Source organism: Mustela nigripes, chromosome 17 (genome assembly GCF_022355385.1).
Source record: "Mustela nigripes isolate SB6536 chromosome 17, MUSNIG.SB6536, whole genome shotgun sequence".
Classification (NCBI taxonomy): Eukaryota; Metazoa; Chordata; class Mammalia; order Carnivora; family Mustelidae; genus Mustela; species Mustela nigripes.
Window position 1 is genome coordinate 17,338,430 of NC_081573.1, and position 25,076 is coordinate 17,363,505.

Here is a 25,076-nt window from a genome sequence, read left to right on the forward strand (position 1 = left end):
TAACGTGAAAAAAATAATATATTGTATTGGGAAAAACATAATTTGTACAATTCAATATTGTCTGGTCTCAAGAGAAACTCCTTCCCTCTGCAGACGCCTTCCTGGGGACCTGGGGGGGCGACCTGGTTGGAGGAGACCAAGTCCCTGGGTCTTCAGTGTGCTCCAGTAAGAGGCATAGTTGGGCGTCCACTTTCCTGCAAAAAAGGCCAGGATAGTAGAGGCTCAGGTTATGTGCTCAGGATTGGAGTCTGGGGTGGTGGATGGCTCTGGGAACGGGGTGTTGTATATCCCGGCGACGGTCACCTTTTCTGGCGTCTCAGCTCGGCCCTCTGAACTCTTAGCAACTGAAGTACCGGGTCGTCCTGGAACTCGCTGCCGTCAGAGTCTAGGGGAAAAAGGGCGAGCGCCAGGCTGTTGACTCGTAAGGTGCTGGACTGCCATCCAGATCCGCGCAGCCACGCCCATCAGCTCACCTTCCGCCTCCTCTAGAAGTCTGGCAGCCTGGCAGAGCAGATCTTCTGAGGGGGCGTGGCCAGCAGCAGAGGAGGGAGCAGCCACCGCCTCGAGAGACCCTGCCTTGAAGGAAGGGGGCGGGGCCCTGGCGCCAGGGAACGCCTCCTTAGCTGGAGTGGGCCGGACCTTGGGCGCCTGATACCTAGCTTCAGCCAAGGGAGTGTCTTTGTCTTCCCTAGGCTCCCACACCGCTAGGGGGAGCGTGGCCTTGGCTTTCGGAGACTCGGCTTTAGACCGACTTGGTGGAGTCTGTGCCTTGGGAAATTCTGATCCAGAGAGAGGGGGCGTGACCTCTGAGCGAGGTGGCGCAATCTTGGTTTGGGGCTGTGTGGCTTTGACTTTCAGAGATTCACCCTCGGGTAGAGGTGGGCTCTCAAGGTGAGGGGGCGTGTCCTCCAGGCCATCGGGGAAGAGTCGAGCTGATACTACTTGGCCCAGGGCGCCTCTGAGCTGGGGACCAGGCTCCTTGTCAGCTGCCACGACTGCCCCAGCCGACTCCTGGCGCGGGGCTCTGCTACTCCGAGGCTTGGGGCCCTGCCTCTCCGGCTGGGCCGGGCAGCTTGGAGCAGGAGTGGGCGGGTCCTGGGGGGCGGTTGGGGGCGGGAGGGTGGAGGCTGCGGGTGCCGAGGTGGAGGCGGGGGGCAGGGATGTGGCAGCCAGAGCCACAGGGGTTGACGGTGCGGGAGGAATGGCCCCGAGAGATACCCAGGGACCAGACTGCGGGGCCCAGAAGAACCCATGGGGGCTGGGACCCCAAAAGATGTGTGGAGAGAACCCTGGGGGAATAGGAGGTCTCTCCATATAGAAGGCCTCCAGGGGCCCAGGTCGGGCCACACTGGCCCAATGTGGGACGCAGGGAGGCTGGGTTCCCAGGGAGCCGAGAGTCTCTGCAGGGGCAGAATGGGCCTGTAGACAAATGCGGGCAGGGACGGGAGAGGGAGGAAAAGGGCAGAGGGTTCTTCAGTTCCCTTCTGGCTTCCCCTTCCTCCAACTTCCCTTAGCATCCCTCCCTCCAGCCCCCTCAAGCTCCCAACCTCATTCCCCAACCCTCACCCCTACCCCCACCCCCGCTCTCACTGGAGTGGTGAGGGCAGGAGTCTGGGGTAGTACCCAGGTTCCATCACCCTGTCCTCCTCGAGCCTGAGCCCGAGCCCGTTCAAGCTTCCGCCGCTGCCGCCACTGGTATAGAATGTCATCCTCTGGACGCAGGGGTGCCTGGGAGGAGACCTGGGCTGGCGCAGGGATGGAGGCAGGTACTGGTGTTGCTGTGGGGTAAGTAGAAGGAGGAAGGGTAAGGTCACAGGCTGATGTGATGAGCAAACCAAGGACAGCGTGCATACCCCCTCTGACTGTACCAGAAAGGTATTCAGACAGGTTCTCCAGATAATGTCCCAGCTCCTCTCCCAAGCAGGAAGCGAGAAAAGGGGCAGAGTCAGAGGCAAGAGCACTCATGGGCTTCTTAACCTGTCGTCATTCAGTTCTTTATTCATCAGCAAATATTTATTGAGTTCTTCCTATATGCCAGGCACTGTTCTGGACATGGTGTTCACAGCAGTGAACAAGACAGATTCTCCAGAATCTACCCACTTCTCCCCCTCTTGACTGCCATTTCCTGGGGCCAGCCCCACAGCAGGATCTTCTCTGGTCTACTTCTGTCCTCTCAATCTGTCCTGTCTAACCCCCCACACCCCTCCACACCCACCGCAGCCAGAGGGAGCCTGGGAACATCTGAGTCAGGTCAGGGCCCTCCTGGAATGGAAACCTCCCCTGTCTTGGTAAAAAGCAAGCTTTTGCGTTTGTGCTTCCCACTGCTTGGAGTGCTGTTCCCTCCTGGATGCACACGGTTCCATCCCTCCCATGCTTCAGATCTTTACTCAGATCTTTATTCAGATCACCTTCTTAGTGGGGCCTTCCCTGGCCAGTCTATTTAAAACTGCAACAACTGCCAGCCCATATCCTCTTTCCTGTTCCAGGTTCCTTCTTAGCTCTTTCTGCCTTCTAACATATTCAGTGTGGTACTTCTTTGCTTTCTTCTCTCTCCCTTTGCAATGCCAGCTACCCAAGGGCAGTGATTTTCGTCTATCTGACTATCACTACATCTGCAGTGTCAAGAACAAGGCTGGTGCCATCAGTATCTGGGCATAAATGCCAAAGGAACTATTTATTATATTGAACTGCAGGGTCCAGGGATACAGCAGTGACCAAGGGGAGGGACATAGCCTGTCCTCAGTTCAGTGGGGCAAATGGACATCATTCTCAGCACCCAGAGCCTAACTTCATCCGTCAAGATCAGTAGGGCTCTTGTCTCTATGAAGCCCCACCATCTGATGCTGCATAGAGAAGAGGGTGTCATCCTGGATGTTTCTCTCTCCCACTCCCTTCTGTTTCCTGTGATTCTACTTCCAAAGCTGGCCCCTTCCCTCTACTCTGTTCCTTAGGCTCTGGCCCAAGAGAAACTACCAGCATCTCTCACGGTGGGGCAGTGGGGTGGGGGGGGGGGGGGTGACAGTAGCCAGAGGGAGTCTGTTAATAACCCAAGAAAGATTGAATCCCTCTCTGCTCAGAACCCTCCCATGGCTCCCCAGTACTCAGATAATGACCAAATGCCTCCCATGCTTCCATGGCCCAATGTAATCTGACCCCATACTACTCTCAAACACCACCCCCCCCTTTTCTAGTCCATTATCTGCACCGTGCTCCCTTCCACCTGAGGTCCTCTGTATATGCTGTAGGGGTGTTGTCCCCACCTTTGTTGTTCAGGTCTCCACTTAGCACCTCTTCCAAGAAGGCCTTCTCTGACTTCCCAGCATCACCATCCTCTCTTACAGGGCCCTCATTTCTGCTTACATTTCACATATGTTTGTGGGGTTACGTGGTTACTTTCTGGCCCACATGTCCTATGAGGACCATGAAGGTGGGACCACACACAGCTGTTTCACTGTGGAATCCCCAAGTCCCCTGCCAGGGCCTCATCCACAATAGATATTCAATGCTTTTTAGACGAAAGGATGAGTAAATTTAAAGGACAACTCATGGAGTAGATACTAGCTTTATCCTCATTTTGCAGATGAGAACACTGAGGTTTAGGAAGGAGAGGAGAATGAAAGGTGAGGTAAAGCTGAAAAGAAGCAAAGAATCAGACAAGCGAGAGCTCTGCCAGGATCACATACCACGCAGGTGCACCTGTTTTCTGTGCCTGCCTGTCCCCATTCACTCGAACCCCATAAGACACGGACAGGATCTGTCCTGTGCACCACTGCGTCCCAGGACCTGGCCATGGAGTAACAGTAATCCAGGTCCATAATCCCATCTCTGAAATCTGAAGACTTCAGGTGGCTGGAATTAGGAGTTCAACAATTTGCCTGCTTCAGCGAAATCACATCATACGTCCAGCACCAGCAGAGGGCTGGCTCGGTACCCTAGACACATTAGTATTTGGTTGAACAATATGAAATTATCCATACTCAACCATCTCTTACTAACAAGGACAAGTTTCCTGTGGTTCAAGGTAACACAGTCATAGCAAAAAGTATGTCTATTCACCCTCAATGAGATACAGAGAGATGATAAACAGCCTTTATATTCTTTCGGTCAGATTTTGCTGTCCAAGCAGGTACGGGGCCAAATGAGGAAAAGGCCTTCAGATTTTGGAAATTTGTGTTCAGAATTGCAAACAGGAGGCAGAGAGAGAACCTGCCATGTTAACAACTGGTGCTGTGAGGACTGTGGCAAGAGCTCCCTGTACCCTCAACTCATTTATTGCTGATTTAAAACTTGGAGAAACAGAGAGGCCCAGAGTGGATAGATGTCAGAGCTGGGATTCACATCCAGTCTCTTCTCGATCCTTGCCTCAGAACTTACCATGTGCCTTGGGGTCAGAGCCCTTGCTGAAGTCAGGGGTGAAGGTCACGGAGAAGGGAGAGAGGCCATCAGAGCTGACTGGGAATGAGGAGCTGCTGGTATCGCTAGGGCTTAGTGAGGAGGCAGAGATGGATGCCTTGCTGTAGGGAGAAAGCACAAGCAAGGCAAAAGAGGTCTCAGAGGCGGTGCGAGGGTCCTGGAGCTGGCGGGGGGCGGGCAGGAAAGGCACCTACCTGCGTCTGAGCAGCCTGGCAGCTCTGCTCTGTAGGCTCAGTGTCTCCAGGTCCAGCAGGGATGAGTTCCATGTGTTGAGGCTCTGCAAGGGAGGAGGGATTAGAGGCTAGCTCCATCTTATTTATTTATTTATTTGACAGAGAGATCACAAGTAGGCAGAGAGGCAGGCAGAGAGAGAGGAAGGGAAGCAGGCTCCCCGCCGAGCAGAGAGCCCGACGCGGGGCTCGATCCCAGGACCCCGAGACCACGACCCAAGCCAAAGGCAGTGGCCTAACCCACTGAGCCACCCAGGCGCCCAAGGCTAGCTCCATCTTAAAGGGTGCTGGGAAACAGACTTTGGACACAAGACCTGGAGTACAGGTCTGTGTTACAGCTGATAGGCTCACATGCTGGTAAGCCATCTAAGGAATCCACTCCTCCTCCCCAGGGAAGGGGGACCCAGTTTTCCTCTGGGGATTCACACCCCTCCTTCTAGTCATTATTGTGGGAGAAGGGCTGACCCCACCTTCCTGACCAGGCCTGGCTAATCACAATAGTCTGTCTTCTGGTTCCACAGCAACTGGCTCAAAGATAAATGAATAGCAAAAAAAAAAAAAAAAAAAAAAAAGAATGAATGAACGAGAGTAAGCTCTGGGGCTCTGGATGGAACTACTGGAAAATGCTCCTCTTTCCACTAAAGTGATTATGTAAGCTAGAAGCCAAGAGTCACTGGGGCCATGTTCACTACTTCAAGGGGAAAGCCTGCCTGAGACTGAGCCCAAGAAAGAGGAACAGAGAGTCAAGAGAGTCAAGTTCCTCCTAAAACCATTCAAACACCTGGATCCAGCCATGCCTGAAAGCATATACATTTAGATTTCTTGATTGCATGAGCCAACAAATCCTCCTTTTTTCTTTAAGCTTCCTTGAATTGGGGATTGACTCTGTAATTCTATCCTAGGGCTGGTGGTATCAGTTCAGGTACACAGGGAAGAAAGTAGATGAGAATATATATCACCTGCTTCATTTCCTCAAGGGGGGGCACAGCCTTTGCCTGAGATGCACTGGCCAACTTGGCAAGAATTGGGACTGCTGTGCTGGGTCTTCCTTCTGGTTCATTGGCTCCTGCTGAGAAGCCCCAGTTGATTTTTAGGGAGGCATGGGAAATGTCTGCTGGGGGCATTGATCAGGAAAGGTTTTAGGCCGGCAGTGGACAGGACTGAAGCTGGTACCTGCAGCAAGTTGACTGCTGGTGTCTGGAGATTCAGGCCGGAGCCACCAAAAGTCAGCTGGGGTTGGGCCTGCAGGCTGGCGCTCCTCTCGGCTTGTGGGCTGAGCCTGACGGAACCGGTTTATGTACCTGTGAGCATCAGAGAATGGGAGGCGGGTGAAGGAGGAGAGCCAAATAATAATAATAATAATAACAATAGCGAAGTTTATCAGATACTTTGGCAGTACCTAGTGCTTGTCCCTCAACATCTGTTTTCTCTTACAGAGTAATGCAGTATTATATAAGCCTGTATAATACTAGGCCCATAGCCACTCTTCTGCAGATGCATTTCTCAGAGGCCCCTATAGTTTTATGGCCCCATAACTAAGTTCTTGACCAGCAGGGTTTTGAGATGAGGAGATGTGATTCTGGAGAGTGGATGTGGTTGGGAGCCATTCTGGTCCATAAAGGAAAGGGCAAAAGCTTAGTGATGGGAGGCAACAAGACATGAAGCAAACCGTGTCCCTGACACCTGAGCCAGGGGATGCCATGTTGGCCTTCGTTGCTTCTGCCTGGACTGTTGCGTGAAGGAGAAATAAATGCTCTCTTGATTAAGACACAAGTAATTTGGGGCTGTTTGGTAGAGCAGCTGAACTTAGATGCTACAAATCCAAGGGCTCACTATGTGATAGCATACTTTATAGATACTAGATACTTTATAGACAGTAACACATTGAAAGCTTAAAACAGCCCTAGGGGATATATGCTGTTAATACCCCCAATTTACAGATGAAGAAACTGAGGCCCAGATCATACAGAGGGTAAGTGGTAGAGCTGGGATTTGAACCCAGGCAACCTACCTCCAGAGCTCTTAACAGCACACATAAAGTGTGGTCCTAAAAGTGTTGCATAAACAACTCTTGCTATGGTGATTATTATGGGATGCCTACCCCCTCCTGATCCAAACCCTTCTCTCCCCCAGGGCTGCTGGGACTTACTTGGCCACCACGGACTCCCTGCTGTCGATCAGGGTGGGTGACGGAGAGGTTCCCATCTGTCCTTCAGTGGTGCTGGGCGGGGAAGGGCTTTCTGAGCTGGATGGCCAGGACTCTTCAAACAGTTCAGAGGAGCTGGGACCTGTGGCCAGAGCCTTCGGAGCTTCTGCGGGCCTGGACCTCTGGGACCTGGATAGGGTCAGGGTCTAAGATAGGGAGGTAAGGAGAGAAGAAAGTGAGGGTGGACGGGTCATCCCTGTAGGGGAATGAAGGCACACGTGAAGTTTGTCTTAGTCGAGTCGAGAGGGGAGGAAACATATCCCACAATGGTTACAACTTAGAGTGACTGGGGGCTACAACAAGGGATCCAGATGACAGAAGACTGGGTGAGGGCAGAGCCATGGGGAGGGGAGGAGGGACTGTCTCTTAATCTCTCACCCCTGTCTCTCTTCACATGTCCTCCTTGCCTCTGGTTGTCACTCCCTCACCACTGGGCTCACACACAGCACTCTCTATGGAGTGTCCTCACCTTGGGGTGCCAAGTCTGGCTTCCGGATGGCCAATAGTGGCTTTGATCCAGGGCAGTATCCTCAAGGGGGTTGTCTTGGATGGAGAAAACTGGCAGACTGCAAGAGGAGAGTGAGTTTGGCAGGCAGAGCCTTCCTGTTGGGGGGTTGTGGGCTGGAGTCAGGTTTCAGGGTTGGGAAGAGGAGGGGAGAACCAGATTACCACTCCCATAGATTCCAGGAAGAGATGAACTATAATTCCCATGAAGCAGCGCTGCACATTCAAGATAATGATACTAGAGGCTCGATTACCCACCAGCCCTTGGGGGCAGTCTCAGAAAACCAAGAACTGCCAACTGGTGGTTCTTAAGCCTGAATCCAATAAAGGAGCCTTTTAAAAATACAGATACATGGTCCTTACCCCAAGCCGAAAAGAATCATAATATCTGGAAGTGGGCTAGTCATCTGTATCTCTTTGGCACCGTCCCAGGTGATTTCGACGTGGAGCTCGGGTTGAGAACCACGGCTAACCCCTTACACTGTACATTTCCCATAAAGTCCTGGGTACACTAAGGTGTAAATGGTAAAAGGACTACAATCCCCAACAGCAACTGGGCTCCGTCTAAGCAATAAAGTTAAAAACCAACACCCACAGGAATCTGGGGCAGTTTTAAAATTCAGAAATTTAACTCCCAAGATGACACTGGACACCCGTGGAAGAAAACGAAAAGCCCTTGGAGCCACTTGGAAAGCGGAACGTAAGACGCAATGGGACCCCGAGATGGTGAAGTCCAAAGCTGGCGCTGCCGGCGGATGTGGAGCATCTTGGGAGTCGTAGTTCCAGTGCGGTTTTAAAAATAGAGACTCCGGACCTTAGCAAATCGGACCCGACGCTGTGTTCATCTCACCCTAGGTCCTCTCCAGGCCTCCTGGGGTCCCCGGGAGAAGGATCGGCCTCACCCGCGGTCCATCCAGCAGCTACCTGGGCGCTTCCGCCAGCTCCGCTCTCTCACTGGGCTGAGCCTGCGTGCATCTTTGTTGCTAAGCAATGCCTGGCCAGGCCCGTCCCTCTCCCGGAGTGCCCGCGCGGGAAGAGAGCGGCCTTCAGGGCGACCAATGATGGAGGAGAAAACAAAAGTAACTGGGAAGCGGCCAAAGGGAGATGTCGCACAACTGGCCGTACCTTCGGACTGACTGAGAGAGCGTGTTTGATTGGAGAACCGTAGCGCGTAGCAGTAATTGACAAGCCTGTGAGCCAATGGGAAGGATCCGAGGGTGAGCTCGCGGTTAGGAGGGGTCATAAAGTACTCTCTCTTTCCAGCCCTGCCTTATAGCCACTCCTACTTTTGCTGCCGAAAGCTTGTCTGGACTCCAAAGTAACCACCGTTTCTTGGGTACAGGGCAATCGGGGAGTCTGTCGCCTAACTGCCGCCCCTCCATCAGTCGCGCCAGCCAACCGGTGCCGCGGAGTCATTAACCACTTCCCGTCTTGCTGTAGGAGCAGCTGGTTGCGCTAAGTGCCAGGCCTGGGCTCCTAGCCGAGGTGGTGGGATCAAAACGAGCTATTTCGGGCCCGGCGCGCGGCCCCTGGGGGGCCAGCCTGGACTGTTCGTGCCCGCGCCCTCTGGCCGCTGCTCACCTGGCAGACCCCGCTACTCTGCTCACCCGAGGCTGAGTCAGAGGCCCCGAATTAGGCCCGGCTTGCCGGGGGGCTGGGCCCAGCGTTCTGCTGAGATGGGAGTCGGGTCTGTTCTGTGTCCTCCTGACAGCCTGGCCGGCTACCACATTCCCTGTACCCAAGAATCTGCTCTTAAGACCGCCGTCTGCGTCATCCCCAGGGCTGCCTGCAGGGCGGGAGTGAATTAAAGGGACTGCGAACTCTGCGGTGGGGTTTTCGGGCCCTGGGTCCCAAATGCTGCGCCGTCAAGGCTACGCCTCCTCAGCCTTAGTTTCCCCTTTGGGAAAGCGGGGGATCACCTCTCTGGCATCCAGCAGGCGCTTAATAAATGGCCAAGTCATTGTTGGGCTTTCTAAATAAGGCTCTATTAATGGCCGGGGCTGGCAGCGGTCCCAATGTCCCCGGGCGGCCCGCCGAGGGGCGGACACAAGGCGTACTATAAGAGCTGCTGCGGCGCACGCAGAGGCACTGCGGAGCCTAGGGGCGGCGGCGGCGGCGGCGAAGCAGGATGGAGATCCCCGTGCCTGTGCAGCCGTCTTGGCTGCGCCGCGCTTCGGCCCCGTTGCCCGGGCTTTCGGCGCCTGGGCGCCTCTTCGACCAGCGCTTCGGCGAGGGGCTGCTGGAGGCCGAGCTGGCTGCGCTCTGCCCCGCCTCACTGGCCCCCTACTACCTGCGCGCACCCAGCGTGGCGCTGCCTACCGCCCAGGTGCCAGGCCTGGGGGAGGGCGGTAACTCGACCACTTGCAAGGCTTGGGGCCCCCGGTCATCCCGAAGGGGCGGTGAGGAATGTCCCCCGACTTTGAGCCGGGTGGAGAGTCCGGCCACTCGAGGGGCTTCCAGAATTCCTGAGTATGGAATCTCACAGGCCGGATTACTAAGGCGGGTGGGAGGCCCCTGGTCATCTGAGGAGGGTCTCAGCTCTGAGGGGCTGGAATGACTGAGTCACGGATAGGGTGGGGCCGTCACTCGGAGGCGATCTTTAGTGACTCTGAAGGGGGCTGATGACCCGGGAAATCTGGGGAAGAGGGGGCGCTCAGTTACTCTGAAGGGCATGGGGGTTCCCAGGGGCTCCTGAGGGGAGGGAATGTTTTGTCATTTCTCGGGGAAGAATTTGGAGACTGTACGTGGTGACCCTATGTCTCCTGGAGAGACAGAGGGGGAGGAAGGGTCCTGTGACTTGAGAAAGAGGGTGGCTGGCTACTCTGAGAAGTTGGGGGGAGAGTACTGTAACTGTGGAGGGCGTAAGTGGCCCCGTGACTCCAGTGGGAGGGTAAAAAGACGACACTGGAAGCTGGGGGAAGAGGCATCTTGGCAATTTCTGGTGGGGGGGCATTGGTGTGCAGTGAGGGCATCAGGAGTTCTGAGGTATTAGGGGGCTGGGGATTCTGTGTCCAAAGGACACTCTGACACTGGGGGAGGGCGCAGGCCTCACCCTGTGAGAGCGGAGGTCCCTGACCTTGCAGGGGAAGAGGGCCTCATCTCTCTGGATGAGAGAATCTCAGTGATTACAGGGGGACGGATGATAGCAGTTATTCTGGGTGAAGAGATCCTCTGGGGCTACAAGTGGGAAAGGGGACTGCCCAGTTCCGGAGGCCTGCGACAGGGGCAGCCCCAGAACCAATGGGGGAAGGGCTCTGTTGGCTCCTGGGGGCCTCGCCCCAGTGATGACGATCGGGCTGTGCTTAGGTCCCGACGGAGCCTGGGCATTTCTCAGTGCTGCTGGATGTGAAGCACTTCTCCCCGGAGGAAATCGCCGTCAAGGTGGTTGGCGACCACGTGGAGGTGCATGCGCGCCACGAGGAGCGCCCGGTGAGCCCGCTGGCAGGGGTGGGGCCAGAATGCGTAGGCGGGACCCGCAGGCCGGAGGGGCGGGGCATCCATGGGGAAGGGGCGGGGCCACTCAAGTCCCCTCTCTCTCCAGGATGAGCATGGATACATCGCGCGTGAATTCCACCGCCGCTACAAATTGCCGGCTGGCGTTGACCCTGCCGCCGTGACGTCCGCGCTGTCCCCTGAGGGCGTCCTGTCCATCCAGGCCGCACCCACAACGCCCCAGGCCCCACTGCCGCAGCCGCAGGCTGCTGCCAAGTAGGCGTCATGCCTGAATCCCGGGAGCCGCCTCAGGCCCCCTCTTTTAAAGCCGACCTGACTCCGCCCAGCCAGATGTCCCAAGCGCGCCAAAACCACCCACCCAGTCTGGGATCCTACCCTGACCCTGACCCTTCCCCACATAGACCCTGCCCTGGTAACGTAGATCATTCCACCGACACTCCCATTCTCACACCCCCTCCAGTTTTCAAACTCCTGACATCTCCCTAGATTCCCTGCCCTGGGGTACAACCTACAGCCTGTAGTCTCCTGGCCCCACTTTCTTGGCATGTAAACCCTCTCAGAACTCCCTCCTCTGCTTCCTTCTGACTCATCTATTAAAACATCGCCACATCGCAGCATTTTAATCCTCTTCCCTCTCCAACACTGGATTATGGTGTGGCTAGCCCTGCCCCCACCCCAGGCCAGTCAAGCATAATCCCCCTCCACCCCTTGAATATCCAGACCATCCAAGGCCTGGGCCTTGAGATTCTGGATCCTTCCCCTCATTCCAACTGGACAATCTACTCTCCCCACCCATCTTGTGACTTAAACCCCCAGCCAGCGCCCCCCCCAGACTCTTAAACCCCTTTTCTGACCCCCACCTCACCCTTGGACACCTATTTCAGGCCCAGCAGGACCCTCAACCTCAGACTGCACAGATACCCTAAGCCCCATTCCCAACTCTAACCAGAACCACCCCCTCCACCCAGTCATTCTGTCTTAATTCCCAAATCAGCCACACAGCACACGTAATCCACCTTTCACATGCCCCACCCCCCCATTTTCCAAGATCCAACCAGGCAGCCACTTTTGCTTTGGTATCCCACAATCCTTCTCCCTCCTTGAATTTCCTGTCACCCTTAACCATTCCCCTCAATAAACGTGCTACAGCTACGCCAACTGCTTTATGTCTGGGCCGGGAAATGCGGGCTGGAGAGAGCGGAGGTTGGTGTGAAGGTCTGGGGAGGGGATGTTTATTGGGGGGATGTGTGAAGAGCAGGGAAACATCACTGTCGCTCATACATCTCCCGGAGGATCTTCATGCTTTCTGAGTACCGAAGCTGGTTCCGATGAGATGCCTCCTTCCACCTGTGGTGGGGGTAGAGAGGCAGAGGGAGGACTTAGCAGCTGGGACAGAAGCCATGGGGGTGCAAGCAGGTTCAGGAACGCTCACCTCTGGCGGATGCGTTTCCAGCGCTGCATGTTGCGGTAGATGAGTGTGGATGGTGAGGGCTCAGGCTCAGAGGGCTGCATGGACAGGGAGGCCAGGCTGGGTTGGCCATGCCCAAGCCCTGTACCAGTGCCCCAGAGCCCTGGGCCAGCCTGCGTACCCACCTCATCATCAGGGGTGCCCTGGGTCTCAGGCTGCAGGGGGGATGGAATTCGGGACCTGCAGGCATCTCCAGGCGGCCCGGGGGCTGTGGGTGGGGGCAGCTTGTACACATCACGACTCTTGCTGTTGGTGACCTCCGAACTCTGGGGACACAAGGGAACCCACGCCAGGCCCAAGAGAGTTAGAGAAGAGGGCCAGCAGTACGCACTTCCCTCCTCCTGCCCTTCCCAGTGACAGCAGACACAAAGGTCTCACTGGGGACCCGTCTTAGGAGCCATGCCAAAGAAATGTCGCTTCGGGGATCCCTGATTCTATTCTATCCAGCCCAGGGACCCCCAATCACTCCTACCCAGCCCAGTAACCCTCATCCGCCACCCTAGGCAGGTGGCTACACCTGGTTGCAGTAAGGACCCCTGTCAAGCCCCCCAGCTTTTGGGAACCTCTAATGTTGGAGGTCACATCTACCTGCCTCAGGAAGCCCTGTCCCCTCCCTCTGGCAGGCCAGGTGGTTGTATCTGTCTGCTTTAAGGAGTTCCATCCACACTCTCAGCCAAACGGTTCACATCTGTGTGCTGCATCGGATCCAGCAAACACAGAGACCTGTGCCTGCCTATCCCACTAGCTTTGGGAGAGGACATCCTTCACCATCTCCCCATTGGCTGCCCAGAGGGGGCCCACCGCATGTCCAACCTCCTCGTCCTCAGGCAGCGGGCGAAGTGGGGAGCTGGGGGAGCGCTCGCGCTCACGAACTGAGGGGCTGTTGCGCATCCAGGCTCGGCAGATGGGGTAGAGTGGGGTGTTCTCGCTGAACTGAGCCAAGTCCACACTCCGGTCAAACAGCTTGATCACATACGTGTCTAGGGTAGTGGGAGGGGAAGGCGTGTGACCATCCTCACACAGCTCCCCGACCCAGCCGGCCCTCTAGGGCCATAGCCTACTCACTGGATCGCTGTGGCCCTCCCTCAGCCAGCCCATCATCCATCTCCCTCCTCTTCTTCCTCCGCTGGTGGGGGAAGCGGGCTGATGGCCTGTGCGGGGCAGGAGAACATCAGGACCAGGGCAGGGGCTGGCGACCTCCTGCCAGTGAGTGGGCTGGGGCCCCTGCCACCTTACCGTTTGCCAGAGGCTGCAATGGAACAATCCCTGTGTGGAGAGACAAGGTGTCAGCAGGCTGACCCTCAAACAAACCCCTGCTCAAAACCACCCAAAGGGTGCCCTGGGGAGACTGAGATGCTCACGTGGACACCCCACCCCCGACCCCTTAGAGCCTACATCCCGCTTGAGCCTCCAGGGCTGTAGATGGCAACCAGGAGGGGACTTAAGCTTCTGCTGCCACAGGGTCTCTGTACACATGGGCTGGTTACAAGTATGGTAGAGGAAGCTTGGATAAAGGAGGAAGCTGTCTCACACAAATTCTCAGATTCAGATCCCATCCACAAAACTTACTTGTTGTGGGTGTCCGAGGGGGTTTTCCCAGCTTCTTCCTCCAAACGCTCCCTGGTAGCAGGAGAGAACTGTGGGCTCGGAGTTCCCAGGGCCGAGTGGGAAGACAGAGTGGCTTTTCCATTGGGCTCCCTGCTCCCTAAGTCAGCCTGTGGGGCCCTACCCAGATCCACCCAGGACCAGAGAGAGGGTCCAATGTGCCAGGACCCCGAGCCCCCAATGACCTGGCCAGATCCCAACCTGTCCATGTGGCTCTTCTCCAGCAGACACTGCAAAACAGCATCAAGTTGGTTCCGGGCCTTGGCCATCTCCAACTCTGGGGAAGAGGACAGCGAGCAGGAGTCAGTGCCCAGGTCCAAGGCAGGTGGGTAGCCAACTGGGCTGGGGAAGGGCATGTATATCCAAGCCTCAAGCCAGGCCCAGGCATGCTGAGAAGGGGCAGTGGGCAAAGACAACTGATGTGAAGAGCAAAAGCCCTGGGTCCCAGGGCTGTCCCACATGCTCACATGTGACCAAAGCCAAGTCATCTTACCTCACTGAGCCTGTTTCTTTATCTTGAAAATAGGCCTCCCAATGCTACCTAACTGCAAAGACTATTCTGAGATTTAAATAAACCTATGGTGTATATAAATCTCTGAGCAACATGTAATAATAATAATAAAGTTGTACGTATGTGCCAAGAATGGTTCTAAGCACGTCTCATCTGTTAACCCCGTTATATTTTCAAAATGACTCTGGCAGGTAGATATGTCTTATGTACAATGAAACTGAGGCACAGAGAAGTTAGGCTACTTGCTCAAAGTCACACAGCGAGGCAATTTTAGGGCTGAGGATTTGCACACAGGCCATCTGGCTCTACAGCCGAAGTTATAAGGCAGAGACTCAAAGTGGGTGCAGAATCTAGCCCCCAGATGTATTTTGTTTGGCTGACTTTTTGTTTTATTTGATGTTATTTTAAATCTGAACTAAATCTGAATGGACAACACTTAATAATTTGGAGACTAGGGGCACCTGGGTGGCTCAGTGGGTTAAAGCCTCTGTCTTCCACTCAGGTCATGATCCCAGGGTTCTGGGATCGAGCCCCTTTTGGGGGGGGGGGGGTCTCTACTCAGCAGGGAGCCTGCTTCCCTCCACCCCGCAGCTGCCTCTCTGCCTACCTGTGATCTCTGTCAAATAAATAAATAAAATCTTTAAAAAAAAATAATTTGGAGACTGCACCTAAAATATCCATTTTTGGCAGGAAATGACATCTGGGCCCACCTTCCTGCATTCCTGGCTCTGTCCACCTGTGTGTTTGCCTGCCCTCATCAGAGAATTTAAGGAGGTGATAATGTTATAAATATTCTCCTCTCACCCTTGTGGGGTGTTTATTCTCTTCTTCCAGCCAGTACCTAGCATCACTCTGTCCCAATGCTCAAAGCCTGGAAGGACACTTGGGGACATGCTTTGCCAGCCCTGGGACAGGGAGACACAGGGATTCCCAACATCACTGAGGAGAGACATGGTGGGGGTGAAGGGCTAGAGGCAGTTCAGAGTCTAGCAAAGAGCCCTGGGCAGGAGCCAAGGCATTGATCATACCCACATCTCTTTCCCTAGCCCCTGCTTCTCTCCTGAACCTTAGACCTTGGGATCCCATGGTCTCCTAGATATCTTTCCCTGAACATCCCCTTGGCCCTTACCATCTACTGGGTCCCACACTAGCTTCGGGGCCTCTCTAAACTTTACCCCTTTCCCTGGGCCATTTTGGGGTAGTCCCACAGCCCCCCAATCCCTCCCTGGGCCTCATAACAGACACCTCTTACCCTCCCCTACCCCAGCCCACCAACCCCAGGGCCTGTCCACTCGGCCTCCTGAGTGTCTCTCCACATACCCCCTCCGTACCCGGGTCTTCTCCCTTACTTCTCCTGGGCTCCCAGCCTCAATCTCGTCCTCTGATCTATCCTCCACAACATAGCTAGAGGACTCTTTGGAAAACCAAACCAAACCTGATCCTCTCCTGCTTAGAACACTCTACAGCTCTCCAGAGCCCCGGGACTGAGCTCTTCCACCCAGTGTTCACAGGCCTCTGTGCCTACGCCTGCCCCAACCATTATTTGTGGCCAGGCCTTTACTCTTTCACCCACAGTTGTTTTTTTTTTTTTTCATTTGGGGGGCATTTTTATTAACTTGCTCCTCAGTTCTGAACCCTCCCTTGGCTCCCCAATTCCCCTCTAAGCAAAAGCCAAAGTCCTAACTTGGGGCCACAAGATCTGTTCCCTTCCCTCTCGCTCTCTGCTGTCATCCCCTCATGCTCCCTACCTCACTCCCTCTGCTCCAGCCACACTGGCCTCCATACTTGTCCTCGCACGGGCCAAATCCGTTTTCCACTTCAGGGCCTCTTCAGAGCTGTATCCTGATCTGATTTGCTGGTCCCTCACCTACCCTCATGGCTCTCTTCCTCATCTTGTCAGATCTTACCTTCTCCTGTTTCGTTTTTATTACCAATTATACCATTTAACACCCTACACATCATTTTACTCTTTTTGGGGGGTGGGTGGGTGGAGGAGGGGTCTGGATTCTGTGCCACTAGCCCTCAACATGCCAGTCCTGGTTTCCCATCAACTCGGACCCAACTCAAAATGACTTCCTCTCTCTCAGCTTCGGTTTCCCCATCCACCACATTTCCTACTTCCTAGGATTATTGGGATACAGTAACAGCCAAGATTAAAAGCTTCCCTGTACTTCAGGCTCTGAGCACAATGCTTGACCTTTGCTGTTAATGACCACTGCTGGATATAGGGAAATTGAGGCAGAGCCAAGACGAGTCCTTTTCAGAGTTACACGGCTCGGGGTCCCCATGTCTCACCGCACCGAAGAGTCTGAGCCACCACCATTCAACCTCAAATGCTACCTTGAGTACAAACCGGAAGGGTATGAAGATGGCAAAAATCGTCCCATGCCTGACAGCGATAGTCAGATGGGTGGCAGGAAAAAGTTGAGTGGTCCGTCTTATGGCGATAATCCTGTCTTTCGGAGCTCTCATACCCCGATCGGTCGTTGCTCCCCTAAAAGCCCCCTACCTCGGAGTCCTCACCTGATTTCTCCACTTTCACCTTCACCGGGAACATGGTTTGGGTTTGAGGTGTGGCTAACTGGGTCAGAGGAGCCCAGAAGAGCCCAGGTTCACAAATCAAGGCTGAAGGCAGACGGGAAGAAGTCAGATAAGCTTTGTGTGCGGCCAATCCTCGGCGCTGAGCAGTGTCCGGCGGCGACCGCCACTGCAGCCGTCACCTCCTCTAGTTTCCCTTCTGTGGGCGGGCCCCTTCGGCAACTGCTTATTTCCATTTGTCAGTGCAACCGTCGATCTCATCCCTGACCAATTGACAGCTGCAGCCATCGGCTCCCAGGTCTAAGTCCCACCTTTCTGAGGCCCCGTTTCCGGAAGCAAACCAACGGCATCCCGGAGCGCTTCTTGGGAGGTGTAGTTCCAGCTCCCAAACACGCAGCCAGAGTAACGGCGCCTGCGCCGCGCGAGGCACTATGGGTGATGTAGGACCAGGGCTTCGCGAGGCCTCTCGGAACTTGTAGTGTTAGAAGCTTTGAAGAGCACGAATTCAGCTATTGACTGGGTTTATTTAACCGTGGGAGTCCTTTTTGTCCCTGAGGAAGAGAATTCTGGAGTTAGGCCGCTTTCAGTCTTACTGAGCACTCTCTAGGTGCCATCTATCTGTTAATCTCTCTTCAGGCACCTCATTTATTTAGCAAGTATTTGTTAGAGTGCCAGGCACTCTTCTAGGTACTGGGAACACAGCACTGAACAAAACAGACAAAAACTTTTCCCGTAATTGAGCTTATATTTTAGAGGATGTGAGATTACAAGAAACAAGTAAAACATATTAAATGAAGTGTAATGAGAAAGGATAAACACTGAAGGCACATTGGGAGTACCAAAGTAGGGGCTGAATTTCAAAGATGGTCAAGGAAGCCCTCTCTGATAAAACTCTTGGCCATATCTAATGCTGCAGGCAACATCCTCAGAAAACGGGAAACTTCCATTTACCACATACGCTTTGGCTCAGGTAATTTCTAGGAGATAGCACTGATATCCAAATTTCTGATGAGAATACTGAGACCAAGTGAGAAAGTAGTTTTCAAATTCACACACCACCAGCACAGGATAAAGGCCCCTAGCAATGCCAGCAATAATCCTTAATTCTGCATTGTAAAATAGGGTTCCAGAGCAGGAAAGTTCCTATTTCAGAGAGTGCAGAGAATGAAGGACTGCACATATGTGTGAAGCACTAAGCCTGGCACAAGGTAGGCATTAAATACGTATTTCTGAGTATTAATAACCATTTTATGTTTCAAAATCCAAAAGATCCAGGAAGTCAATATAGAGAATTAGAGTCCTTTATTGGGGGATGTCAGCAAAGAACACAGGAAATGGGAACAAGTCTTGGGGTTTGAGAGTGAGCTTAGAGTAGAGGAGCCCATCCTGGGCGAATAAGCAGGTCCCAGGCCTGTGCAGAGGAAGCTATCAGGGGGTACCCAGGGGTATGGTGAAGGAGAGGTAGTCACCAAGGGCGCCCCAACGGGGCCGGTAGATCTGGAAGATGGTGATCCAGGTGGTGAGCACAATCACCCAGAAGAGGAAGCCCACAGCTGAGCGCCAGACATCTGCAAAAGAACAAGAATGGATAAAGTTGGCCTCCATCTGACCTCTAGTCTCCAGCCCCGCCCCCGCCGCGCTGGCCCTCTCTTCTCTTCTGGAGCCCCGAATCCTGAAACCTCCATCATTCCCTCCCAACATCTAATGGCCTCCCTTCATCTGTACCCTGGACTCACAGCCTTTGATTTGGCTCTGCTCCGTGTATGCTGGGACAAGGAAGGCCTCTCGGAAGAACCAGAAGATGTTGACCAACCAGAGAAAAGGCAGGAAAGCAAACCCACCTAAGAGAAAAAAAACAAAACAAAACAAAACAATCTGAAACGTTAGGCAGTGAGGATCCTCCTCCTCCTAACCTCTCCCCGCCCCAACTCCCACCTAGAGGACGGAAGGCCGTCTCTCATACCCAAGTTCAAGTGGCAATCTCTGCTATCAGAGACAGAAATCCTGGCTCCCTCCCTATGGCCCCCAAATCCGACTCCTCATTCATCTCTTTCTCATGACCCAGAGTCTGGCCCAACGTCCCCCGTCTCTTGGTATCCAGAAGCTGAGGCCCCAGCTTCCTCTTTCCTTAGGTCCCAGGCCCTTCCTTTCCCAGGAGCTCACAACCTCAGTCGCTTTATCCCTTAGACTCAAGAATCCAGGCCCCAGGCTCTCTTCCCTCTGGTGCTCTAGTCTGGTCCCCTCTTTTCTCCTGGGATCCTAGGAACCGGCCCTTACCCAGGTAGTACTTCCGGCACAGATTCAATTTTTCCTCGTTAGACACCCGCTCCAAGTTCATAGTGGCGCTGAGGCCGAGTCTTTCCGCCGGTCTGTAGAGCAGGAGCCAAGCCTTGACCCCAAGTGACAGATGCAGGGATCGCGAACAACCACGCCCCTATTACGACAAAACGGAGAAAAACTGAAGGGTGCGTTTCCTGAAAGAAGGGAACCCCGGCCCCCACCAGCAAGCTGGCTGGGTTGAACGTTCTTCGCGTTTATTCGGGTGCGCGAACGGCCCCCAACTCACCAGTGCAGCCTATTTCCTCGCTTGGAAGCCTTTGCCACTTTCAACTCCGGAAGTTTGCGCGAGATACCGCAAGTGTCTCTGGAGTTTGTAGTCTTTTTAGATGCCGCAACGCTGTACGCATGCGCCTTCGGAACTCCAGTGGTGATTTTGCTGGGAGGGCGCAGGCCTCGAACCCACAGGCGCAGTAGGCAGTTACTGAGCGCGTGCTGTGTCGGGAGGCAGCGACGAACTACACTTCCCAAAGCGCTTAAGCAACGGAAATGACGTAAAGAGCAGACGGAGTTGGAGGGTTCGGGTAAAAATGGCTGAATATTTAGCTTCGATATTCGGGACTGAGAAGGACAAGTGAGAACGGGCGCAGGGAGTGGCTCCTTGCGGGGGACAGGACCGGGACATTTGGTTCCCTGGTGGCTGGGGGGCGTTGGGCGGTGTTTCTGGGGTGTCCAGCCTCCCCGGCCCTCGGTTCACCTCTGTCTTTGCACCTCTTCCAGGGTTAACTGCTCTTTTTACTTTAAGACCGGGGCCTGCCGGCACGGGGACCGGTGCTCCCGGCTTCACAACAAACCGACTTTCAGCCAGGTGAGACCCGGCACGGAGCTTTGAGGGTTAACGCCTCCCGGCCAGTCCCCTTCTGTTGTCCGTCACCACGAGGTCCCGCCTTTTCCGGCTTCCTAAGCCCCACCCACTATCGGCTTTTTTCTTGTCCGGCCTCTGCAGGTTCCTCCCCCTCCTTCAGTCCCTTCTCCCAGGATATTGGCCACGCCCCCGTACGTACAAATTAACACCGCTGGGCTGTCCCTGACTGCTAGGTGTCTCTTCTGGTTTCCTTAGGGGCAAGCATCGCTGATGCACCCAAGATGCTTAGGCTTCTTCTCTGTTGCCAAGTGTCACCCCTCAACCGTCATACCTCACCTCACCCCTTTGCATGAGTTCAGGCCCCGCCCCCTTTAAATTCTGTTCAGACCATAGTGCTGCTCAACCTGTACCAGAATCCACAGAACACCGCCCAAACCGCAGACGGATCGCACTGTGAGTGAGGGACCGGTCTTGGGGGCAGGGCGGACAGGCTTCAGCAGGCCAGCCCCTGATTTCACCCTGCTCCCCCCGCCCCCACCCAGGTCACGTGAGCGACGTGGAGGTGCAAGAACACTATGATAACTTCTTCGAGGTGAGGGTTGGCAAGGGATGGGTAGAGTTTCCTGTAGAACAGCAGCTCAGCTGAGTTTCTCCTGGTCTTCCGCAGGAGGTGTTCACGGAGCTGCAGGAGAAGTACGGGGAGATTGAAGAGATGAATGTGTGCGACAACCTGGGGGACCACCTCGTGGGCAATGTCTATGTCAAGGTGCTTGCTGTCCCCACATGAGAGCCTAGAGGTGGAGGCATTTCAGTGCCTGATGGCCACCTTTGAAGCCTCATAGCTTGAGGTCCATCACTAAATCCAGCCCGGCCCCAGAGCTGCTGACAAATCCTCTAAAGACTTTTGAGTTTGATTGCTGACCCTGATCGACTTTCCCCTCAGTTTCGGCGTGAGGAGGATGCAGAGCGTGCAGTGGCTGAGCTCAATAACCGCTGGTTCAACGGGCAGGCTGTGCATGCCGAGCTGTCTCCTGTCACCGACTTTCGGGAGTCATGCTGCTGGCAGTATGAAATGGGGTATGGTAGCAGGGGGCTGGGATGGGCACCTGGAGTTCCCACACTCCTGTGTGTTGGGATGCTGTCATTGACAACGGCTTCGTCCATCCGTCCGTCCATCCTCTACCCAGGGAATGTACCCGCGGTGGCTTCCGCAACTTCATGCACCTGCGGCCCATCTCCCGTAACCTCCAACGTCAGCTGTATGGGCGGGGACCCAGGCACAGGTACCTCAGGACCAGCCTGTCCAGACAACTCATACCCTAAGGCCCTTAGACCCTGACATGGACCTCATCCTGTGCCCCCAATAACAGCGTCTCTTTTTTATATCCTAAGACTTGCTCTGAGCACCATCCAAAGACCAGCGCCTGAGTCTCAACCCCCAAACCAGCTGGAACCCCAAAGCCCCAAACCCAAGACCAGTCTGGATCTCCAGTCCCGAGATTGGTCCCTGAGAACCCCTCCTGATACCACTCAGCAACTCTGGTTACCTGCCCCATCCCAGAGCAGAGAGGCAGAGCCGGGGAACAGTGCCTCACTCCTTCCAGCTCTAACCCTCATCTCTCCACTCCTGTCCCCAGGTCACCCCCGAGGTCCCACACCGGCCACCGTCCCCGAGAAAGAAACCGACGACATTCCCCAGACCACTGGCATGGCCGCTTCTGAGACCCTGGCTCCCTTGACCTCCACCCCTGACAGGCTTAAATGTTCCCAGCCAGGACCTCTCCTTAAAGCTCCCTTAACTCCCCAGCTCCATCTTCCCCAGGCTCCTGGGCTCCATGATGTATCTGTTCAATACAGGGATCTTCTCTTAACCACCCCTCCCCTAATAAAGCTCTGTATTGAGGGTTTAGAACCTATTAGCTTGAGCCTAGCTGTGGGCTGGAGTTTCCTTCCACCCCCGCATCTCCTCACGAAAGGGGAAGCGGGCTGGTCTCCGGCCACAACTTCTGCTGAAGAACTTCCAACAACAGGTGGGAGAGCAGTAGGCTCAGGCCCAGGGCTCTAGAAACCCCTCAGTGGGACGGGTTGCAGTGGGCACGCCTCTGAGCTGGGAGTCTCAGCACGGCTCTCAGGCTTCTCTAGAGGGAGGTGCCTGGTTGTGACAGGTTGGAGGATTCCCAGGCTCTCAGGCTTCTCTAGGGGGAGGTGCCTGGTTGTGACAGGTTGGAAGATTCCCAGCCTGGCGGGAGATTGGGGTTAGACAGCTAAAGTTTGTTTCCTGGGAGTTGAGTGGGAATCTCCAGAGGGCGCAGGCTCGGTCCTCCATGCCAGCTGCCCTGACATGGCATTGGAAATACCTAATACTTAAGCTTACCATATGCTAGATTCTGTTCTAAGTACTTCAAGTAACGATTTTAATTCTTCACAATAAACCTTTAAGACAGGTACTGTCATCCCATTCTAGGGATGAGAAAAGAGGTAAGGAAGATGGCAGAGATGGGATATGAATCCACTCGTTGTGGTCCCAGACTCGTCATTCTAGCCGTCTTGAGGCCTTTGTGGCCCTTCCGATAATGGACCAGGAGCTGGACTAGGAGCTGGGGGTACATTTTTGTCTTCCAAAGGGGTCTGGGGATTCCATGCCCCCACATCACTGCTTCCTTCTTCTGCCTGGGTTTCCTGGAAAGTGTGACAGAGTCGCTGTGGTCGGAAGTCCTGCGGTCACGGCTCCCCAGGCTGCAGACCCTGCCCGGATGGGGCCCCTATGCCTCCTCCTGCCTGCCGCGCTGCTCCTGGTCCAGGTGGTGCCTCGGGAGGCCTCCCAGCACTGCGGGCGCCTGGAGTACTGGAACCCTGATAACCGGTGCTGCAGCAGCTGCCTGCAGCGCTTTGGACCTCCCCCCTGTCCCGGTGAGGAGCATGGACGGGGCATGCAGATGTTCAGGCCGAGCCAGCGGGTGATAAGGAGCTGGGGAAGGGACGAAGTTTGTGGGTTACTGCCCGTGGGGCTTACTTCGGGGTGGGGGCAGCAGGCCTTACACAGCTAAGACGATATGGGGCTCCGCTTCTGATGGAAGGGATGGTACCGAGATTGCCTCTTAGGCCGGATCACAGCAGTGTTCAAAGGCTGGGCTGAGCAGACAAATCAAGAGTGGGCGGGGCTTGGTGCCGGAGCGGGGTTGGGGTAACGGGGGGCGGGGCCTGTGGAGGCAGGGTCTGGAGACTGGCGGGGCTAGTCCAGGGAGGAAGGGTGGGCGCTTTTGTGAAAGGTTGGGTTAGTAGAGTACAAGGGCTGGGGCCTGCTGGGATAGGACAAAGGGGGAAAGGGTGTCGTTAGTGCAGGAGAGGAGTTCCTGGGCAGCTTTAAGACCCTGTTTCCCACCAGACTTCGAGTTTTCGGAAAACTGCGGGCTCAATGATTCTGGCGATCACATGTCGCTCCCCTTCAAAGAATGTCCTTTTGGGCAGTGCAACCCCGACAGTGCGGAGCTATGTAGCCCCTGTGGTGGCGGAGCCACGGCCTCTGCTCCCGCGGGGAGCCGGAGCGGAACGCAGCAGCGCTGCCCACAGGTGCTGGTCGGGCTCCTGCAGCTTGCTGGGGGCGGGGTGGGGGCTGGAGGCGTGGTCTGGATCAAGGGAGAGGGTGTAGCCCCACTGAAGAGAATTGGGGGTGGGGCATAATAGATCATGAGACCTACCTGGGTTCAAGTTGCGGGGGCCGGGGGTAGCTGGATCAGGTGGGGATTTGGTCCCACTGAGGGTTAGAAGGATGGAAGGTTCAGGCTGAGGGGGCAGGAGTCGGGCATGCCTCCCACTTTACTCCAACTTATTTGCAGAGGTCGATCCCTCCCAAGGGGCCCTGTCCCCTGAAGTCTGGGAAACCAGATGTCCTTAGCTCCCAGGACCCCAGCCCATCACCGATTTCCAGTCTGTCGTGGACATCTGAGCGCAGCGTCACTCAGGTCTTGCCAAATTTTGCCCTGCCGGTCGTGCTGGTTTTCGCGGGGCTGGTTCTGCTGGTCACCTCAGCAGTGGTCCTCCTGGTGGCCCAGCGGTGTCACCGCCAGGCAAAAGTTGTCCTCCATCCCTATCCTGGCTTGGTTTGCGAGGACACCAACATCCATACTCTCCTCTTCTCCCCGCACTCGTCCTCTCCAGCCTCCCTGGAGGCATCAGAGACAGGGGACTCACGGAGGGAGGTCGCTCTGGTTCCACTCCTGGGCAGAGGTTAGTTGGGGACTTGCCAGGGAGGGAGGTGGATGGGAAGATTGCCCTTCCTCTCCCTCACCCCAAAATTTGTCTCCCAGAACTGCCGAATTTGGCCTCGCAGCCCCTGTCTCGCCTCCTGGATGAGCTGGAAGTGCTGGAGGAGCTGATTGTACTGCTGGATCCCGAGCCGGGGCCGGGTGGGGGGATGGCCTGTGGCACAACCAGACACCTGGCGGCAAGATACGGAGTGCCTGCTGCCTGGTCCACCTTCGCCTACTCGCTGCGGCCCAGTCGCTCACCACTGCGAGCCTTGATTGAGATGGTGGTGGCAAGGGAGCCGTCTGCTTCTCTGGGACAGCTTGGCACACACCTGGCCCAGCTAGGGCGGGCAGATGCACTGCAGGTGCTGTCCAAACTTGGCTGAGCTGGGACTTGCCCAGCCTAGTCCTCAATAAAATTTCCTGTGAAACAAGTGTCTGTCTGAGCTTTTGAAACAGTCTGAATTAGGCTGAGACCCAACAGGAACGCTCTTACTCCACCACACACACAGACCAGATAAGGTGAGGGGCCACCTAGAACCCGCCTCCGGTGCCTCTGGGCAGCCCGGGTCCTCCCCGAGAAACGGCCCTGCTACCCCTGGAGCAGGTCATCTGCAGGGAGCCTGACTTGGTTCTCACTGGGAACCGGCAGAGCAAATACGGCTCTGAAGCTGGAACAGCAGCCCCCACCCCCTGCCCCATTTCCTTGTCCTTCTCAAGGGTGGCCTCTTACCCCCTGCTGAGGCTGACAGGCTTCCC

The 25,076-nt window shown here is 55.3% G+C and overlaps 6 protein-coding genes across 12 annotated transcripts; 3 read left to right on the top strand and 3 right to left on the bottom strand.

Annotated features, from left to right (window-relative positions):
- PROSER3 (proline and serine rich 3) lies at window positions 1-8,197 on the bottom strand. Of its 3 annotated transcripts, none has more exons than XM_059383522.1 (11): window positions 7,717-8,197; window positions 7,319-7,415; window positions 6,793-6,995; window positions 5,817-5,944; window positions 5,603-5,709; window positions 4,608-4,690; window positions 4,375-4,514; window positions 1,591-1,778; window positions 474-1,419; window positions 304-385; window positions 1-194 (listed from the first exon to the last, which is right to left on the bottom strand). In XM_059383522.1, the coding sequence occupies exons 1-11, from the start codon at window positions 7,758-7,760 to the stop codon at window positions 68-70; spliced, it is 2,145 nt and encodes a 714-aa protein (XP_059239505.1). In that variant the 5' UTR covers window positions 7,761-8,197; the 3' UTR covers window positions 1-67. The 3 variants fall into 3 exon arrangements, with proteins under 3 accessions (XP_059239505.1, XP_059239503.1, XP_059239504.1); XM_059383520.1 differs by having other exon boundaries at window positions 5,603-5,712; XM_059383521.1 differs by lacking the exons at window positions 1-194; window positions 304-385 and having other exon boundaries at window positions 929-1,419; window positions 1,638-1,778; window positions 5,603-5,712.
- Window positions 8,198-9,201: 1,004 nt separating this feature from the next.
- Window positions 9,202-11,958, top strand: HSPB6 (heat shock protein family B (small) member 6). Its single transcript, XM_059383525.1, has 3 exons — window positions 9,202-9,679; window positions 10,660-10,782; window positions 10,895-11,958. The coding sequence occupies exons 1-3, from the start codon at window positions 9,482-9,484 to the stop codon at window positions 11,063-11,065; spliced, it is 492 nt and encodes a 163-aa protein (XP_059239508.1). The 5' UTR covers window positions 9,202-9,481; the 3' UTR covers window positions 11,066-11,958.
- Window positions 11,959-12,016: 58 nt separating this feature from the next.
- LIN37 (lin-37 DREAM MuvB core complex component) lies at window positions 12,017-17,139 on the bottom strand. Of its 2 annotated transcripts, none has more exons than XM_059383523.1 (9): window positions 16,914-17,139; window positions 14,081-14,156; window positions 13,844-13,894; window positions 13,511-13,540; window positions 13,340-13,425; window positions 13,076-13,254; window positions 12,400-12,540; window positions 12,239-12,312; window positions 12,017-12,153 (listed from the first exon to the last, which is right to left on the bottom strand). In XM_059383523.1, exons 1-9 carry the CDS (start codon window positions 16,945-16,947, stop codon window positions 12,072-12,074), a joined length of 753 nt encoding a protein of 250 aa, XP_059239506.1. In that variant the 5' UTR covers window positions 16,948-17,139; the 3' UTR covers window positions 12,017-12,071. The 2 variants fall into 2 exon arrangements, with proteins under 2 accessions (XP_059239506.1, XP_059239507.1); XM_059383524.1 differs by having other exon boundaries at window positions 13,088-13,254; window positions 16,914-17,136.
- Window positions 17,140-18,213: 1,074 nt separating this feature from the next.
- On the bottom strand, window positions 18,214-19,581 carry PSENEN (presenilin enhancer, gamma-secretase subunit). The gene is made up of 4 exons (XM_059381360.1): window positions 19,495-19,581; window positions 19,206-19,362; window positions 18,665-18,769; window positions 18,214-18,496 (listed from the first exon to the last, which is right to left on the bottom strand). The coding sequence occupies exons 2-4, from the start codon at window positions 19,264-19,266 to the stop codon at window positions 18,357-18,359; spliced, it is 306 nt and encodes a 101-aa protein (XP_059237343.1). The 5' UTR covers window positions 19,267-19,362; window positions 19,495-19,581; the 3' UTR covers window positions 18,214-18,356.
- A 117-nt stretch (window positions 19,582-19,698) lies between these two features.
- On the top strand, window positions 19,699-21,995 carry U2AF1L4 (U2 small nuclear RNA auxiliary factor 1 like 4). Of its 2 annotated transcripts, XM_059381358.1 has the most exons (8): window positions 19,699-19,839; window positions 19,986-20,073; window positions 20,457-20,523; window positions 20,613-20,662; window positions 20,738-20,836; window positions 21,014-21,147; window positions 21,258-21,353; window positions 21,708-21,995. In XM_059381358.1, exons 1-8 carry the CDS (start codon window positions 19,796-19,798, stop codon window positions 21,790-21,792), a joined length of 663 nt encoding a protein of 220 aa, XP_059237341.1. In that variant the 5' UTR covers window positions 19,699-19,795; the 3' UTR covers window positions 21,793-21,995. The 2 variants fall into 2 exon arrangements, with proteins under 2 accessions (XP_059237341.1, XP_059237342.1); XM_059381359.1 differs by lacking the exons at window positions 20,457-20,523; window positions 20,613-20,662.
- On the top strand, window positions 21,058-24,751 carry IGFLR1 (IGF like family receptor 1). Of its 3 annotated transcripts, none has more exons than XM_059381357.1 (5): window positions 21,058-21,147; window positions 22,758-22,980; window positions 23,456-23,640; window positions 23,907-24,297; window positions 24,378-24,751. In XM_059381357.1, the coding sequence occupies exons 2-5, from the start codon at window positions 22,824-22,826 to the stop codon at window positions 24,701-24,703; spliced, it is 1,059 nt and encodes a 352-aa protein (XP_059237340.1). In that variant the 5' UTR covers window positions 21,058-21,147; window positions 22,758-22,823; the 3' UTR covers window positions 24,704-24,751. The 3 variants fall into 3 exon arrangements, with proteins under 3 accessions (XP_059237340.1, XP_059237339.1, XP_059237338.1); XM_059381356.1 differs by lacking the exon at window positions 21,058-21,147 and adding an exon at window positions 21,266-21,353; XM_059381355.1 differs by lacking the exon at window positions 21,058-21,147 and adding an exon at window positions 22,021-22,100.
- The last annotated feature ends 325 nt before the right edge of the window (window positions 24,752-25,076 follow it).

Coding starts and splice junctions, on each gene's coding strand:
- PSENEN (XM_059381360.1), bottom strand. CDS start 19,266: ATGAACTTGGAGCGGGTGTCTAACGAGGAAAAATTGAATCTGTGCCGG. Junction 18,770..19,205: donor GTGCCGGAAGTACTACCTGG/GTAAGGGCCGGT, acceptor TTTTTCTCTTAG/GTGGGTTTGCTTTCCTGCCT. Junction 18,497..18,664: donor GCAGAGCCAAATCAAAGGCT/GTGAGTCCAGGG, acceptor GTTCTTTTGCAG/ATGTCTGGCGCTCAGCTGTG.
- IGFLR1 (XM_059381357.1), top strand. CDS start 22,824: ATGGGGCCCCTATGCCTCCTCCTGCCTGCCGCGCTGCTCCTGGTCCAG. Junction 22,981..23,455: donor TGGACCTCCCCCCTGTCCCG/GTGAGGAGCATG, acceptor GTTTCCCACCAG/ACTTCGAGTTTTCGGAAAAC. Junction 24,298..24,377: donor GGTTCCACTCCTGGGCAGAG/GTTAGTTGGGGA, acceptor TTTGTCTCCCAG/AACTGCCGAATTTGGCCTCG.
- U2AF1L4 (XM_059381358.1), top strand. CDS start 19,796: ATGGCTGAATATTTAGCTTCGATATTCGGGACTGAGAAGGACAA. Junction 19,840..19,985: donor TTCGGGACTGAGAAGGACAA/GTGAGAACGGGC, acceptor CACCTCTTCCAG/GGTTAACTGCTCTTTTTACT. Junction 20,837..21,013: donor TGGGCAATGTCTATGTCAAG/GTGCTTGCTGTC, acceptor CTTTCCCCTCAG/TTTCGGCGTGAGGAGGATGC.
- LIN37 (XM_059383523.1), bottom strand. CDS start 16,947: ATGTTCCCGGTGAAGGTGAAAGTGGAGAAATCAG. Junction 13,895..14,080: donor GAGAAGAGCCACATGGACAG/GTTGGGATCTGG, acceptor TCCTGCTACCAG/GGAGCGTTTGGAGGAAGAAG. Junction 13,541..13,843: donor CCCTCGGACACCCACAACAA/GTAAGTTTTGTG, acceptor CTCTCCACACAG/GGATTGTTCCATTGCAGCCT.
- HSPB6 (XM_059383525.1), top strand. CDS start 9,482: ATGGAGATCCCCGTGCCTGTGCAGCCGTCTTGGCTGCGCCGCGCTTCG. Junction 9,680..10,659: donor TGGCGCTGCCTACCGCCCAG/GTGCCAGGCCTG, acceptor GGCTGTGCTTAG/GTCCCGACGGAGCCTGGGCA. Junction 10,783..10,894: donor CGCGCCACGAGGAGCGCCCG/GTGAGCCCGCTG, acceptor CTCTCTCTCCAG/GATGAGCATGGATACATCGC.
- PROSER3 (XM_059383520.1), bottom strand. CDS start 7,760: ATGACTAGCCCACTTCCAGATATTATGATTCTTTTCGGCTTGGG. Junction 5,713..5,816: donor CAGCAGTCAACTTGCTGCAG/GTACCAGCTTCA, acceptor GGGGCTTCTCAG/CAGGAGCCAATGAACCAGAA. Junction 1,779..4,374: donor CTCTGACCCCAAGGCACATG/GTAAGTTCTGAG, acceptor CTTACCCCACAG/CAACACCAGTACCTGCCTCC.